Source organism: Monomorium pharaonis, chromosome 3 (assembly GCF_013373865.1).
Source record: "Monomorium pharaonis isolate MP-MQ-018 chromosome 3, ASM1337386v2, whole genome shotgun sequence".
Lineage (NCBI taxonomy): Eukaryota > Metazoa > Arthropoda > Insecta > Hymenoptera > Formicidae > Monomorium > Monomorium pharaonis.
Genome location: NC_050469.1, coordinates 26,075,550 through 26,093,787, shown reverse-complemented (window position 1 = coordinate 26,093,787; position 18,238 = coordinate 26,075,550). Strand labels below are relative to the sequence as shown.

At 34.9% G+C, this 18,238-nt stretch overlaps 3 protein-coding genes across 3 annotated transcripts in view; 1 reads left to right on the top strand and 2 right to left on the bottom strand.

The window, feature by feature from the left end:
• Window positions 1-17: 17 nt before the first annotated feature.
• On the bottom strand, window positions 18-4,953 carry LOC105828565 (odorant receptor 4). Its single transcript, XM_036283686.1, has 7 exons — window positions 4,729-4,953; window positions 2,665-2,934; window positions 1,920-2,400; window positions 1,461-1,560; window positions 1,110-1,229; window positions 894-1,049; window positions 18-200 (listed from the first exon to the last, which is right to left on the bottom strand). The coding sequence occupies exons 1-7, from the start codon at window positions 4,742-4,744 to the stop codon at window positions 147-149; spliced, it is 1,197 nt and encodes a 398-aa protein (XP_036139579.1). The 5' UTR covers window positions 4,745-4,953; the 3' UTR covers window positions 18-146.
• A 133-nt stretch (window positions 4,954-5,086) lies between these two features.
• Window positions 5,087-17,649, bottom strand: LOC105839476. Its single transcript, XM_012685813.3, has 4 exons — window positions 15,919-17,649; window positions 10,763-11,862; window positions 8,376-10,058; window positions 5,087-6,237 (listed from the first exon to the last, which is right to left on the bottom strand). Exons 1-4 carry the CDS (start codon window positions 15,940-15,942, stop codon window positions 6,114-6,116), a joined length of 2,931 nt encoding a protein of 976 aa, XP_012541267.1. The 5' UTR covers window positions 15,943-17,649; the 3' UTR covers window positions 5,087-6,113.
• The window catches only part of LOC105839484, a 33,881-nt gene continuing 21,808 nt past the window's right edge, over window positions 6,166-18,238 (top strand). Inside the window, exon 1 of the mRNA XM_028191221.2 lies at window positions 6,166-6,239. The gene's annotated coding sequence lies outside the window, so the exon portion shown is untranslated. The remainder of the gene's footprint in view (window positions 6,240-18,238) is intronic.

Genomic DNA, 18,238 nt, shown 5'->3' with positions numbered 1-18,238 from the left:
TCTTGTGCAAAAATATATATTTATCTAGAAAAAGTTTTATTACTGATATTACATGTAAAACTATTAACACAGTATATGGAATATAAATAGCAAACAAATACGCGCATTTAATTTAGTATTTAGTTTAATTCCAAAAATTTTTCTCTTTAATCCAGCAATGTCAGCAGTACAGATAAGTATCCCATTGACGTTTTTACGGTCTGTAGAATAAAAATAAAACATACACTTTGCTTTTTCTCGTAAATGACAATAATAATAATGATTGTTATATATAATATTAACACTTGTATGATACATAAAAAAGGAAGCATGATATTTAACATACAGAGGAAGACTTATTGAAATTTATTAAACCAAAAAGGACTTAAAACAAGACTTATTGATCAATTAAGGAAGTTTTCGCTATGTCTGTTTTAAAACGTTCAAGACCTATATATTTAACTTTCTTTCATATAGCTTTATTTCAAGTTTTGTCTCTGGCGAAATAGTTCAATACATCTAAAGACTGAAATTATTTGTTCTGTAGAAGAGCTTTTTATTTTGTTTTGTATAAACTTTAAAGTTGTATTTTTTAATTTGTCGTTGCGCCAAGTAAAACTTGGCACGAAACATAACTTTTAATATATCTGATGGTATTATATCTTGAGCTATTGTATGTGAGGAATTATGTCTATCTTATTTTAATGGATTTAAGATACTCTTTTTTAATGAGATCGACAGAGAGTACTTTTAATTTTAAAATAAAGTATCTTGAAAGTGTAAAAAATAAAAATGTTTTTGAAAACTAACAATGAGTTTATGATAGTGCTTTGTCATCTTTTTTACATATTAAAAATGAAATATTTTGTTTTGTATAGAAAATAATATATTTTTTACTTATATAGATATCTTACTGTTCCGAACATTTCTAACGAAAAAGTTCCAAATTTTCCAGCCATCAGTCTAAGCGGAACCGTAGATTGATATATTATAAACATTAAATTCTTCGCGTCTTTCGCTGATATTTCGTACCACTTGCAATCATAAACGCCGTATGCCATATTAGCGCTCTAAAAGTTATATTTTAGTTTGATGCAAAACAAGTAGTGTTTAATACATAATTACTTTACCTCTGTTAAAAGCCTTTCAGCTGAATAACAGTAAATATATAAATGCGTCAATATAAAGATAAAGTAAAACGATAGATAAGCTAGTTTGATAATAGATACATCCCTATGGCTTGTTATTATCTGAAAATAATACTTGTCTTTTTCTAAGTCCGATTAAAATTATTTATAATAATCAATAATAAAATGTTAATTTTATATTATATCTTAAATTAAACAAAAAAAATTATTAAGTTAATAATTATTAAATTATTATAGTATTACTAATTTCAAAATTAAAGCATATATTTTATGTACATCAAATATTTCTCTTACATAAACTATCCGAAAAACGGAACTATTCTTCTTACTTACCAGGAAAACTTGAAAGCTTTCAAAACACAACTGAAAGGTAGCGGCTAACATATGCACAAATAATACTATGCTATAACATTCGTTGATTGTCTTTGCGTTCCTTGAAAATTCACACATTTGTTCAATTAATTACTATTATTTTAATACAGAAATCTTAAAAACGATTTAACTTAAATTTTGATTTTTTAAGATTGATATATTCTTTTATTTGTATATGTATATATATATATATATATATATATATATATATATATATTTGCAATTTTTTAATTTTAAGGTTTTTAAAGTTTGAGAATTATATTGTATATAATGTAAAATATTTTAATCAAGACATTGTTTTTATTTATGGGACATTATGTGTTTTCCTTTACATAAATATGGAGAGGGACGTTGAGGATATGTTCTAAATATTGCTGTAAAAATGTTTGTGTACGTGTTTAAAAAAGTTTTGTGACATACCTGATAAGATGTTCATGACGTATAGTAATTTCAGCTAATCCTTTCTTAAATCTTGAAGAGGATATAAATCCTTTGGCTAATTCGTTGACCAAATTATTTAATGATGTTCGTAGATTTATCAGTTGCGCGCATATGTGCAGCAAAAGTATGGAGATATAACTGTCGACGGTACAGTTTATGAAAGCCGAGGTCACGCCACTGGAAAGTTGAGTGAAAAAAGTAATTTCATAGTTTGGACTTTTTTGAATGTTGTAAGGGTAGTTAAATCGATATACGAGACTTCGTTGAGTTTGGGATATATTTCGAATAAATTTTAAAAGGTTGAAAAATATGTAAAATAAGATTAGGCATGCAAAGCTCATATAACATTTGAAAGATAACGTTCTGCCATGTCTTGCTATATTTAGCATTGTATTTCGTTCCTGGTTGTTCTTCAAAGTCATCCAATCAGTCATGACCGATGCCATCAGCGTTCGTAGTGCTTTTAGAATAAATATAATATGTCAGTACAAATGGATATCAGTTATTAAAAAAATTTTTTTCTTATAATACATATCTTACAATACATATAAATATATGTGTGTATTGTAAGAGACATAAAAACAGAAAATTGTTATTTAACTTTAAAATTAATATTGTAAGAAAAAATTTAATTTTTTAAAATAACTGGTATCCATTAATGTAATGTTATTATGTATATATATATATATTAATATAATAATTTATTCTTGAAATAAGGACTTACCTTCACCATGATACCAAGTACCGAATAATTTGCATAGTGCCATTAAGCCAATGTTCACGGAGGCAAGGTATTCCACCATCCTAGACACATCACCCCATGCAAGAATCATATTTGTCATTTGCGGCACGATCAGGTAAAGGCATAGGATACACGTAACGACTATGAATCTTATGTTTGGGCGCTGAAATTCACTCAAAGACACAAGTGGATCGGGCCATACGCCTAATATCCGTAAACATTGGCGACTCAGCGCAAAGGCGTAATTTAAATCTAACAAAATTAAAGTTTATAAAAATTTGTTATTATATATTGCTGTTTATTATTAATTTTATTATTAATTTTAAAAAATATTATAGATTTACATTATTTTTTAATTTGTTTTTTAATTTGTTACAAGTAATTAATCATTAACAAATTTATAAAGTTATATAATGATTTACAAATGTTTTTTAATTGTCGGTATCTGTAAATATCATAATAACACTTATACACTCATAGAAATATTCATTTGTATTATTTTTTACTATTTATTATGGAATACTATAAGTTACAACTATAATATTTCTGTAAATTTAATTAAGAAAAATATTAAAAACGAATAAATAAATAAAATAAAAAGATAAATGTTATTATATTAAAGCTAATGTAAACTGAGTGCTCTTAGTAATAATTTTTATTTATAATTTTTTTAAGAAATTTTATGTAAGATCTTGTGTTATTATTTGCTATTTTTATCGTATTTCTTTGAACTAAGGTTTCCGATAACTCTTTGTCTATAACAGACAGGAACAAAAAAGATTTGTCCATATATCAGCAAAATTAACCATTCAACTTTGTCACTCCGGAACTTGAAAACAATTTATAATCGAGAAAGAGCACAAGCTTTTGTCAACGTAGAAAGTTTTATATCTGCTCGTGCAAACTCTCTCTTTCGTGGAACGTAAAGTTCCGAACTTCTATAACAGATGTATAGACAGATGTATAGACATCTTGCAAAAAATTATGATTTGTAAGTAATTTTGCGACAAATTGTTAAAAGCATATTATTTTCTCTTTTAGCAAGTAATTATTAGTTGATATATCAGTGAGTATATTATTGAAAAGGTCCTTAAAAAACGAAATTTTTCATAAGTTATAAATATTAACAAACAGAATATATAGTTATTTAAAGAGACAAGTTTTTATGATATTCAGAATCTCAATAATAAATTATTAAAAATAACAGGAGTGGTATAAGTATATTATATAATTATATAATTATATAATTATATATATATATATATATATATATATATATATATATATATATATATATAGTAGAAATTCGTTTATCTATATTCCGTTACGCGGAACAACAAAATTAATTTTGCAGTATTAAAAAATTTTAAATAAATACAAATCAAAAAATAATTTTATGTTGGAATAAAATAATTATGTAGAACGTTCAAACATAATATTGTTGCTAAAAGTTTTGACATTCTATCGACCAACTAATATAATTTTTTAATGTAAATTTTTAGATATGTATATCAAAAACGTATAAACAAAATTATTGAAATCATTTTTTCCATGTACGATTAAATTCGTGCTCACAACTTGCTAATTCTAAATATACGAACTAATAGCTCTTATTATCGAAATACGTAGTTCGTATAGTTTCGATTATAAAAGCTGGACGTGTTCTATTTCAGTTTTCTAGACATTAAGTTACTCTTAATATATTGAAACTGATAATTACTGGTAGAGGAAAAAGCTAGTCTATTATTCAAATGTTAGTTATATAATCTGTCTTATTCTTTGATACGTTTATATAAACGGAATTCTACCGTATTTTTATTAATTTGTTTTAATTTGTCGTTTTATAAACAGCAATTTAATTATAATTAATTTTTTTAAAAGTTTTATAGACTTTAAATTAATTCGAATACGTGTTTCCTGTATTAACACACATGTGGTCGAAAATGTAACTTTTATGTTATACTACATAATTGTTTCACACACGGCGCACTTGTGCTTTTAGTACTGCGGTACGAACTCTTTAATATTTTTCAAGATGTATTCTACCTTTGTTGGCGTTCATTGCAGTTCACGGAGCGAAAATTATCTTTTAACTGAGTCGTCTCTCGTGATTAGATCAAACCATTGCGAATTTGCGCTTGCTCAGTAAGATCGAACCGCTACCATCTGTGAGTACTTCTGTTAACCCTTTCAAGGGATAATAATCAATAATCACGTGAATAGTACGTAATCACCGTACGCTGAATCAAATGTCGTGAATGCAGCTTGCTTTTCGACTATAAGCAAATTGTGCTTACCTGGTGAGATAATTCATTTGTTAACATTGATTGTAAGGCTTAATTTCTATTTTTGTTCAAAATCTGCAAAGAGATGTCACTGACGTAAAGAGTGAAACACTGCACTGTCGTCATAAAAAATATCATTTATTCGTTAACTTATACAAACACGATATCTTCGTATATATACGTATTTAAATAAATACATTCTCGTGACACCTGGCGACGTTTCTTTCTTTCTTTGAATTAATAATATTCGCATGTAAGCAACGTTTCTGATCACTCAGCGCGTCGATATAAATTATACTTCACGTACGACATTATTTATATACGAAACGCGGAGGATCAGCAGTGAGATGAGATGAAGCGACAGGCGGAAATATTCACTAAAGGACGATTAGGAAATTTCACGATATGGTGAACATTTAAAAATTGCAGACGTGCAACTCGCCGAGCTTACATTCTCTCTCTTAAATTCTATACTTAATTATCTAAATGACAAATATGAATATATATTAAATAAAATTGCCTCGATGGCAAGTATGTACAGTTTTGGCTTGGCGTTGACTCAACGCATTTGACGAAAACGTGTTTGCAAAATAATTGCAAACACAAATTAACATAATATTTTCTTGAATGTAACGTTGAAGATTTCAGATGCAATTAATTACAATCACGCAAATCGTAAATTTTTATTAATTAAAAAATATTTCGTATACCACATGAATTTAATATATTCGGCAAGCCTTGGGAAAGGGCATTAATTTTTTATTTGTTATTAGCATTTCTAAGCATCGACATGTTTGAGTAACGTTTAAACTAATTTTATATGAAATGTTTTATGTTCGTTTCTTTGTTATTTAGTTAGCTGTTGGACGCTGCTGAGGAGTTCGCGCAATCTTATATAAGATTTTCAGCAGCGTTCTTGATTTCTTGTTGACATAGCTCGTCGAGATAATTATCTTAACAAAATATGTTGATGCAACAGTAGTTTTTAATCCAGCATAAAAAAGGGAAAAAGGTTTTTTGCGAACCCAAATGTAAATGTAACAAAATGCTTTTTTTTTTGTTTCAGAAAAACTTAACTACAGTTAAAAGCGCCAACTTATATGGGAGGAGAGTCGATGATGCAATTTGAGAACTACTGAGACGTGTCTAAAGGAAGACGTTGCCGGGTCTCGCCTGTGGGCACAGGAAGCGAGAACAATCGTGTCTCCTGACGGCGTCCATGACCTCCTCGAAGTGACTGGACACTTGTACGGCAGCTCCAGGTTGGATTCTGTAAGTATGCGCGAATGTCGATTAGTGTAGAATAGCGAACTATTAGAAAGTCGGAGACACACTTCGACAAATGACCGAACACCGCACGCAGTTAATTACTAATTAGGTGTGCACTAGATTGCGAATCTTTTAATCTTCTCACCGTGTTTTCCACGGAACGATCGCTCGCTCCAATTAACTCGCTTTCTTTAGGGCGCGCTGCCTCGAGATATACAAGCTGATTTAGAGGTATCTGTACTTGTATGCTAAATTAGAAACTAATTAAGTATTTATGAATTATAATTCGTTATAATTATGTAGGATAAAATTTAATTGTCTACTTTCAGAATCCAAACGCAATGAATGTTATTTTTCAACTAAGTGCAAGTAAAGACATAAGAATCATAATTTTTTAAATAAAATTTTAATTAAAATTTTTTAATATTTATACTATTTTTATTTAATATTTATCAATTACATAATTGGCGAACGTACAAAATTGGAAGAAAGAGGCTTGTTTCATAGAAATTAAAAAACTTTTAAAGCACACACGTAATCGTGATCAGAAAGCTGACGAAGGAAGCAATATTGTCCTTCTTTCATCGAACACTGCAATTCCCGCTATTTTTAGAAATGCGGTTTGTCCCGCAAATTCTCGTCACGTATGTGAGAACTGCTTGCTATCGGGGATAGTATGCATTACAACATAGTACATGATATAATGCCGCTCTCTCATCGGTATATGGATGCACGCGTTTGCGATGAATCGAATTGAATAATGGCGTGTGTTTCACATGCTGTTGGTACAGGAAATGCCATATTTGTCATTAACATTATGGATAACGAATACGTAATATCATTGAAATTAATCGCGAGAACTTGAGCTCTCTTGTACGATATTCATTCGGATAATCTTCCTCAATGAAACTTTCTCGAAGTTCTTCGAATTCTACAAATTATTTACAAATTATTTTCAAAAATAAAAGACGCACAGACCTGAAACTGAAACACAGATCCCGACTATATATGGAATGATATAAGTAGAAAAGTATACTAACTTATTATGTACATAATTACGAATAAATATTTTTAACAGCGGTGAATTTCAAACAAAATGAATTATCACATTTTGATTAGCTACTATAATTAAACCGTATCGGAAAGCGATCAGAGAAACAATTATTATTCACAATTAAGAAGAACTGGGAGGAGAGTCGCGAACGCGACGAAGTAAGTAAATTATCACATTGGCTGCACGCGAGTTTTCTCTTTATCTCCCCTTTTCTTTTGTTTTCGATAACGTGTTTGAAGTCTTTCTCTTTCTCTCTTGCCAATCTTTTTTTTTTTCTATCGCACACGGTCAGCACGATAACGGACAGGGCGCAGCGCGTGCGCACACAGTGAAACTGTGCTAAGAGGTAAAAGTCGAATCAGTCAGTAGGACGTCGTCGGCGAAAGCTGGAAGAAAGTTATCCACGGCTCGGGCTATAGTTCCGTTCGACTGGCTGTTATCGGAGTCTCGTTGACGCTTCGAATGCCTGATAGTTCGGCTTGTTCGATTTCACGAGAACACGGGGAGAATCGATGCGATCGTTTTATTGTAGCTCGAGTTTCCATTACCAAGAAATAATACGATCGCAACGTCAATAAATCGAGCATATAAGTGCAATACTCGCATATACTTGCAGAGTTACGAGTTATTTTATAAATAACAATGAAGAAATAAACGATTATGTTATAGTTACAACATTTTTTAATAAGTTGTGCTTTGATGTAATATTACAATCACAGCATCATTGATAATTTTACTTTTAAAGTAATATATATTAAATAATATACTATTTATACTATTTTAAAAGTAAAATTATGCTAATAAAAAAAGAAATAAAAATAGAAAAATTTTGGAACCAAACGAACAAGTAACTAACAAAAAAAATTATTATTTATAATTGGAAATGTAAAAGACACAACTATAATAATTTTTTATTCCATCCAAATTTTTTCAATTTTAAATAAATTAAATTTACATAAGCCATATCCATCTGATTACAATAATTACGTTTTTAATCAGCGATTTTCGAATGTAAGATAGTAAAAAAAAGGGTGTTTCTATTTTTTTTACAAATAAAAAAGAGTGTGTAGATTAAAGGTACTCACAGTCTTAATAACGCCGCCATCTTTTTCTCCATGAGCACTGAGGCATCGGAGCCTCTTTGGATCATCGTGTCACAAAATATCCTCTTCGCGCAGGGCGTGTTCGTCCAATCGCCCGGTATGTGAGCGATTTCCGCCACTTCCGCATTCTCCAGATTCTGCAACGCGTCCAGAAGCTCCTGGTCACTTTCGACGCTTCGCTTTCGTCTTCGGTTTACCGTTTCCTTCTCGAGACTGCCTCCGAGAACTTGCGCTCTGTCCAACACGAAAAGAGCACTCTCGGCCCCCTTTCTTTCTCGCTGTTCATTATTTTCGTTTATCGTGGCCGCATTCGATGAACTATCACCGATCATCTTCACGACGTTTACATTCTGATTCGATGTATCCGCTCGAAGATTTTCCGACGGAATCTTTAAGTTGTCTTCGACAATTAAAATAGCATTTTGACTCAAATGTTTCTCATGGTTCTTCTTCGGAATCAAGAATTCGGTGATGCCGATACGATCTGAACCAGCAGGTAGATCGATTTCCACGATATCGCTGATGGAATCAGCTCCTTTCCTCTGGAAACGCTTGCTGCGGATCAAATTCTTCATGTCCACGTCCGTCTTGAAGATATCTAGGTAGTCGAGACTTCTCCTTCTACGTTTGTTGGTTTCCACGTACTCAGCCTCGTCCACCACCTGTTTACTTTCTCGATTCTCAATTCTCTCGGCGTTTCGCTTGTCCTCCTCCAAAACCAAGAAGACCCCGTCGCTTTCCGCCGAGTTCGTACCCTCGTTTCCCATTTTGTCGCCTTGAGGCACGTTCTGTAGAACGTACAGGGTCTGCGGCGTCGCCTCGTTCGATCTCAGACTCTCGTCCTCGATCGTACCTAAGTAACCCCCGACTTCCAAGGCACGCTTGTGCTCCAGATCAGCGTCGTCCACGTTCGATCGCTTCAGAACGTTGACGTCGAGATACCGGCCGACCGCTACGGCGCCTATGCCGAGCGCGGCACCGGATGCGACGAGGCCTAGAGCCGGTATCAGGATACTGGTACCCGTCGCGACCGTGTCAATCTTGTCCTGAGCCTCCTTGCCCTTGGACAGACCGAGATTCTGGGAAATCTTGTGAGTGGCCTCCACCAAAGGGTCGATCACCGGCCTGGTGAACTGCGAGACCCTCTCTACTCCGGTGGAGAATTGATTCTTCAGATTTTCCGAGATTTTCACCCAGAAGGGCGGCTCGTACGGTCGCTTCAAACCATAAAAATGCTGATTCGGATAATAGTTCTTCGTGGTATAACTGTCCACGATGTTCTTATTGTTCAGCACGTACTTCTTCTTGTGACGCTGCTCGGTGAATGAATGTTGGCTCTCCGGGAAATTGTCCGGACGGCGTTTCTCGTTCTTCAGGATCTTGGCCGGTTGCACGCCCAACTCCGGATGAGCGTACTGGAGAACCGGCGCGCGGGCGCCGGTCTTCAGCGCCACCGGGGCGATGGTCTGGCTCTCGGGGGTGTAACGTTGAGAAATTGGATAGTTCGCGACGGCGTCCGGATGCAGCATCCTCTTATGAATACTCGCGCGATAATGGTCATTACGTGGCTCGTAGATCTCGGCTTTCAAGGCTTCATTTTTGTAATTCCTCGGGTCCCACTCGAAGTACACGTTGCGGGCTTCTTCGTCATAATTGCGTCCGTACCTGAATGGCATAAAACAAAATTAGAAAACTGCGGGAATTATCATATATACACTGTAAAAGATTTTTGTAAAATTACAGTTATAATAGCAGGTAATTTTTTGAGATCAACTGTAATAATTGTAAATTTTTATGTGTATGTAATTTTGTATATGAATTTCGCAATTTGTTTTTTATACTTTTGTATACACCGTAAACAAATTTATGACATATTAAATTATTTTTACTTGTATATTACAAAATTTACAACTATTATAGTTGGTCTCAAAATTACCCACTATTATAGTTGTAATTTTACAAAAAATTTTTTACAGTGTATCTAACGTGGATCTATACAATTAATCTTAGAACATCAGTGTTTGATTGGGAGATTCTGTCAAAAACTTTCACTTCCTAGTAATAGATGTAATAAATAGTTATAATTGATAAATCCTTATTTATGTAGCTACTAAATAATTATTTAAGTAGTTCTTGTTTAGTTTTCTTGCGGTTTTTAAAGAATGTACCAGTCAATTTTCAATCTGTGATTATACTTTTAAAAATAGAAGTGTATTGATCATTGTAATACAATTTCAAAAAAAAAAACTAAATATCGAAAAAAATTGAAAAAATAAATTAATATATTGATAAGAGAGTTATTCACTTAAAATTTCTTTGTTAATTCTTAAGCACTTGACTAGTTTTCTATAAATTGTATTTATCTTTACCTTCGATTAACATCCTTAAAGAACTTTTCAAACTTCTGCCTCTTCTCCACGTTATCATCGAAAGGCTCAACAGGAGGCACCGTACTAATCATCAGGGTGCTCTCGGGAGTTATTAGCTTGTTGTTGATAACTCGAGCGTTTCGCCAGGTCTGCATCTCGTCGATCGGTTCGTCGGGCATTCTCGTACCATGAATTATCGGCGTACCGTCGATGTCTAGTGACATGGGCGATCTCTTCGGCGTAGTTTTCACATTGATCTCCGATCGAACAATCACTTCCGGAGGCACGGCCTTACCATCTCGATTTTTCAACAGGTTGGCACCAATATTCGTCCTCGTGGACGTTATATGAGGTATATACATATAATGAAGCGTTCCTTCGTTTGCCACATTTTGATTATTAAGCTCGAAGTTTCTCTGAGCTCGGTCTTGGAGGTTCTTGGCGAATAGGACACCGCTGCCGAATCTAGCCTCACCCAACTTGTCGTAGTTCGTTTTTTCTTCGACGGCGCTCTCTAGATTCGTCTGCAACGGTTTCCAATTTCGATACTCCTCCTCTTCTTCCGATTCCTCTTGCTTCAAAGCCCTTCCGTCCGCGTCCACTGGCGTCCAACTCCCATAATCGATTACACCGATAGATTGATCACTTCTATCAGATGCCGATTTCTTATTAATTTGATCGACGTTCGGTTTTTCACTTTTTAATTCCGAAGATTTTAAGAACGTCGCCCTGATCTGTTCTACTTGTGCCTTCTCGAGTCTACGAACCTCGTCCTTCCTTTTAGCTTCGTTCCTCTCATCGTTAAGCGTCGATTCATTTTGCGCATTTATTGAAAAATTTCTTTTATTTTCTATGGTAAAATTCGCTTCTTCTAGAGCAGGTTTTGGCGAAAGCTTCGAATCGTTGGCAGGCGATGATTTATCTCGTCGTTTGACAATTAAAGTGGCCAGGTTGCCTTCGCTCGTTCGCACTTTCAACTCTTCCGTTTCACCCGGAAGACTTCGAGAGACCTTCAACATCGTTCTGGTATAGCTTGGTTTAGGTAACTCTCCATGACATGTGTCAAGTGTCACAGCCACAAAAAGCAGAAGAAAAGTAATCTAAAATAAAATTAAATTGCACGGTATAAAATTCATTATACACAATTCTTGAGAGATGTGTCAAATTATAATTTTTATGTTAACATTTAATAAAAATTTTATTTAATAGGAAATGCCGATTGTGTTGAATTGATTATTCGAGATCAGTAATGCCAAATTGCAGTAGGATTATTATTAAAACTTGTTTTTTGATTAATGTAATGTGAATAAAATTTAGAAAAAAAAAACATGATGAGAAAGGTTACTTTAGAATTTAGTATTCGGTGATCCAATAATAATAATTCGAATCTTTTGAATCAAAAGTATGTTTGAACTGTTGAAACTTGCTGCTAAAAAAAGTTCGAGATTATTATAATTCAAACCTAAATTTTTTAAAATACTAGAACTCTCCCGATCTCTCCCCGTCTCTCCCGGTCTCTCCCCGTCTCTCCCGATCTCTCCCCGTCTCTCCCAGTCTCTTTCCGTCTCTCCCGGTCTCTCCCGGTCTTTTCCCGTCTCTCCCCGTCTCTCCCGGTTTTTCCCCGTCTCTCTTCGTCTTTACCCGTCTCTCCCGGTCTCTCCCCGTCTCTCCCGGTCTCTCCTCGTTTCTCCCCGTCTCTCCCGGTCTCTCCCCGTCTCTCCCGGTCTCTCCCGGTCTTTTCCCGTCTCTCCCCGTCTCTCCCGGTTTTTCCCCGTCTCTCTTCGTCTTTACCCGTCTCTCCCGGTCTCTCCCCGTCTCTCCCGGTCTCTCCTCGTCTCTCCCCGTCTCTCCCGGTCTCTCCCCGTCTCTCCCGGTCTCTCCCCGTCTCTCCCGGTCTCTCCCGGTCTCTCCCCGTCTCTCCCCGTCTCTTCCGGTATAGATAACCATTTATACAAATTTGACAGCTGTCAAAATTCAATCGCAATGATTACTCTCGCAACACGAAGTAAGCGCAACGAGAGAACCAATCGGCATCGCGGAAAAGCGACAACAATACTTTGAGAGATGCGAGTATCGATGCCCTACCCTTTTTTAGAAAGGATTAGTGTAGAGAAAAAAGACTCGTGAAAATCTGTTCTTTTGTTTTGAATGCACACTGTGTTTTTAATCTTCTTTGCCGTTCAAATTACCCAAACTTTAGATATAACAAATCAATATACGGATCGATCATTGCTTAAAATCGAATTGTCCGAAAAATTTGAACCAAATAATTTTTTTTTTACTTTTGAATTAATCGAACAAATCTTTTGTTTATATCTTTTGTCTGGACTATATTAAATCTGTGCAAACTTGTAGAATTTAATTGATCAATTTACGATCGACTTCAATTCGATAATTTTCACCGGCGCGACACTTACCATAATCAGAGACCTATGCACCGTAATTTTTTCGCGAGAGCATTTGATGTTTCGTACATGCATGATTGCGCTTCGCGACAATTGAAGAACAAACGGAGACGACCGGAATGCGAAATGAGTTTTAAAAAGGTTTTCGAAAGTCGGCCTTACGAGTCCCTAGAAATCCGGAGTTCGCCTGCGCGCTTACATTCGCGAATGAATATACACCGGCAAATATTTATCTGCGCGGCTCTCAGCTCGCATCTCTCGTCGGCGCATCGTCGATTTATATTCGTAACGGATGAATCGGTCGAGTCATCGGATCGGCGCAACGCTCCAGCGGTTCGGCGACGAGAGAAATTTAATAGCCCGTTGTGAGATTGCCGGCATTCTTTCTCGGCATTAGAAAATAGCAATGTAGTAACCGACCGGCGCGGGTTACTTTCTATTATCAAACGTGACGATTATCCCTGATTGGAATTACGCGCAGCTGACAATCCGCGCGCGATTGCTCCGTAAATTTGCAACCGACTCATCGTGCGAATTATAAAATATCATCTCGACGTGTATCCCGAAACTAGGTGACGGAAGCGTAACGGAAGAAACGCGAATATGTAGATCACAAAATTGACAGTAGAGAGATACTTTCTCGGGGATCGATGGTTACGGCGTTATATTCGCCGGTTAATTAATACATTTGCGCCGGTTAATTAATAAATTAGTCCCATATCGTTGAAGAGCGCCGTTATTTAGTGTGGAATCTTTAGAAATCAACTCAAAGTCCTCGTTAATGAGAAAACCTCCGGACATCCGGCCGTTGAAGTACGTGCACTTGAAGTGTTTGACGTGTGTTACAGCGGAAAAAAAATACTTTCTAATCGCGTACGCGTAAAAAGCGGATAAAATGAAATAAAATCGTGAAAGGTTGCTCTGGACCGAGCGTGCTCCACCGGCAAGTGAAATGGAACGACATGCTTTCCCCGTGCACATTTTGCGCGAAACACGCGTGTGCGTGAACTCGTCTAACGGCCGGGCCGGCGCGTGTCGTACATTTACGACGTCAACGGGGAATACGCGAGACGATCCACTTTTTCCATCCCGATGACTTTCGATAGACGATTGTCAACTATTGTCTGATATCGATATGGTCGACGAAGTGTTTTCTTTGTAATTGTGTTAATTTCCATAGCAACGGTTATTTATTCACTCACCTCATATACTTATGTAAGGATTAAAATTTAATTGATTGAAATTAATTGAATAGTGGGAACACTTTAAAAATAAAAGTTAAGTTACAGTTTCAAAATTATACATTTGAAATAATTTAGAACTTTACCAGGATATTGTAAAATCGGAATCCAATCAATAATTATATTTATATTTTGTCGCAACTAGAAAATTCTTAAATTTAATAATTAATATATTCTAGATTATTCCTCTAGCTATTAAACGTATACGTTTTTTTAATTTTATTTAATTACAAAATTTTATACTTGTATGATTCTCTATTTGTATACGTCTCTTTGTATATCTCTTTATTTAAATCTAAGACCTTATGTACTAAAGTTCAAAGAATTTAATAATTAATTAATTGTTATTTACTTATTTTCCAATGAAAAATAGTCTTCTATCCTTCCATCGGAAGAATCGAATTTCATTTTGTGCGAGACACAAAAGGGATCCCGGTCAGTTAACGCTACGCGTTAAAGCGAGGTCAAAATACGCAGCGGCAACGATACGCATGGCACACTGATGCATGTCACTCGTGGTTTCCGCTCCAGAAAATCCACGGGTCGACATTAATTGCACGGCAATTAAGCCTAGATCTAGTTTTTATCCCAATGACCGCCGCGTTCATTCGTCTGGAAACCGCCCGCGCTCCAACGCCGATCGTCGAGATCGGATTTCGTCACGCGTGCCGATCGATTAAGCGCGGGCATGCGTGAGATGATCGAGATTAACCTGCGATCTACCGTGCGGTATCGTTCACGGTTTGTTATAGCGCCGATCACGAGCGGAGATAAGCCGCGTATATACATTTACGTAACCAACGGAACCGACGGCCTATCCGCACGTTGTTTACGAACTTATTAATCGTGTGGTCTTTTTGGTGTCTCATTCATAAGAGTTTCAGCAGGTGAGATTATTATGTTCTAATTCTAGAAAAAGTTGTCGACTATTTAAAAAAGGGGGCAATAAAATCATACCTGGTTGTCATAGCAATGAAAAAATGTTTACACATAAAAAAAAGCAATATAGCCAATAACATATGTAATTGCGGGCTGCCAACTACATAAAATACTCAATACAATAATATTTGCTATTAATGCAAGTACAGTGTTGATACTGCAATAGCATATGCATATATTATTGTATTGAGTATATCTGTAGTTGGCAGCCCGCAACTACATATCTTATTGAATATATATATATATATATATATATATTTATTTTTTTTTCCAGTGTACTTTTGCCCGAAGAAACGATTTTTCTAATGTAGATGTTGCGTATAATTTGAAATATTTCGCGAGACACGGATTTCTCAGTAAATTAATAATTTCCCTATTGAAAAGTAAAAAAAAAAGACACTTTTGCCACTCTTCCAAGTTACGTCCCGTTTAACAACTCTTCAAAACGCGCATCGGTGGGATTCACAAAACTTTCTACCAAAATCACGTCATCCAAAACTCAAGATGCGCGTCACACGTATACTTAAACAATAAAAATAAAGAAAAAAGAAAAAAAGAAAAAAATATTTACCTGGTATCTTCTCATCGTCGCCATGTTTCCTGGATTTTCTCGCAGTCTCTGTGATAAATGAGAAGTACAAGGCGGCGCGGAGAGAGATGCGCGAGATCCGCGGGGGGAAAAACGAAGATACTTTCTTCAGGACTGCATGATATGCAACTGTCACCGACTGTCGTCGTCGTCGTGAATTAGGAAACGTCTAGCGCGTATCTCCGCTCCGGTTCCTTCAGACAAGCGTGACGAAAGTGACGTGAGAAAAGAGGAAGAAGGGGCTCTCTTACTGGAGTGCTCCCTGGCTCCTATCGCACCTGTTGACTCCCGGAATATCTTCGCGAGACTGACGGAGCCGCTCGGCCGGCGGCTCCTCGTGCGCCCGATCAACGTATGAGCGAGACTTCTCTCCGACCTACTTCTCGCGCGCCCGCCTCCGTCTTCTTCTTCCGTAGCCACGTGAGACGTCCGTGCTTAACCCTTCCGGAGGAAGGGTAGAGAGAAGGCTGATTCTTCTCTTATCGTTCGTCATCCCTGAGGGGAGACAGTCGGGAGAACTCAAATTACTGATAGTATTACGTTGTTAATTTTTATTAGTACGTATTACACAAATGATAAGCGTTAATCTTTCCGAAAGGAAAATAATTCTTTTTTTTACCTTTACATATTTTATGATTTATTTGCAAAAGCGGAAGAAGGAAGGCACGTGCCACTGAAGATGTTTCTGTACACGATTTAAGTGTGGCAAGTGTTAAATGGAAGAGAAAACTATGCCGTATTTAAGAAAAAAAGCAGTCTTCTCTTCAGAGAATTCTTTTTCAGAGTTTCTTTCAGCCATTTGAGATATGTTCGTCTTTCATTTTTTGTGTGCCAAAAATATGAGAAAGAGGACCTGTATTTAATTTGTAGTTTCTATGCAAATCTGAGATCTCAGTTTAAATGTCAAAGATACTGTTTAGCAAAAACAAAATTCATTATGTCGCATGAACAACTTTTTTAGAAGAACATTTATATAAGTTACTGAAAATATTTTATTGATTAAAAAAGAATAGAAAGAGAGAGAGAGAAAAGGGCAGATAAACAGCAATTATTGACATTCTAGGATAAGCTTTTCATAAACGAGAAAGATAATACAACACTAATACAGAAAAAAGTAAGCAATAAAATGACAAGAATAATATAAAAATAAAAAATGATAACATAGAACACAAACAATTAAAAACTAAACAAATTGCACAAAATTGAAGAATAAAATTTAAAAAACATAATTATAAAATTAAGTGACTAGGTGGTACCAAAGCTATCGGAGAGAGAGAGAGAGAGAGAGAGAGAGAGAGAGAGAGAGAGAGAGAGAGAGAGAGAGAGAGATGAAGAGAAATATAATGTATAGAAATACGTGTCATTAAAAATGAAAAATCTTTTGCATACCTCTGCATATTAAAGTAATTTTTTATTTATGCTGTGGCAAAATTAATTTTCAGCAATAATGCGTTACTTCCGTTTGTTCCAATTATCCGACCAAGAAGAATTTGCACATTCAGGACGACGATTGAACCAAGTCATTATATCTTTATCTCCGGTTTCCTCTCCTGTTTATACTTTCTCAGTTCTCATATTTTGTTCTTTATTTCTTAATTTTGCACCGCTTTCATCTTGTATTTTCAGATCTGATTTCGGATATAATTTTAAGATTTTCAAAATACGAAAATTTTATATAGCAATATTTTTAAGAATTATAAAAAAATCTTAGATTTTATAAATTCTTTGATTTTTTGAATTTGTAGATCTTTACAAATTTATCTTCTTTCTTTTTAAATAAACAAATATTAATTAAATTAAATTGATTATGGAAAGAAATTAATAATTTTATAAAATATAGATAGAAATTTTTAATGTAAATAACGTTGAAATGTCTTTATTTAATTTTCAAAGTATGAATATATGCGGATGAAGATGTTACCACGTTCTCCAGTGGCTGTTATTGGCAAAGATTCGTTTCTCTAAATTAATATCTTATTCCGAATATATTCTACACTTTCCACGGATAAATTAAAAACAAAAGAGTAGAAATTCACAATGATATTTTATGGCAACATTTACATTAATCTGTTTCGCAGTTTCAAACGCTTCTGTCATATCTGTTTAATATCTCATTTGCATTTAGTGTATTTTTTATTTTTTCGTGATACTTGTCTCTTAGAAATCATAAAGTGCATAAGTGCAAAAATTTCGGAGATATTGTATTGTTCTCTGTTGCCTACTTATGAATTAAATAAATCATGTCAAACATAATTGTTCTTTTCCGCCGCGTTGAAAATGACTCGTCAGAAAAGTCACACAG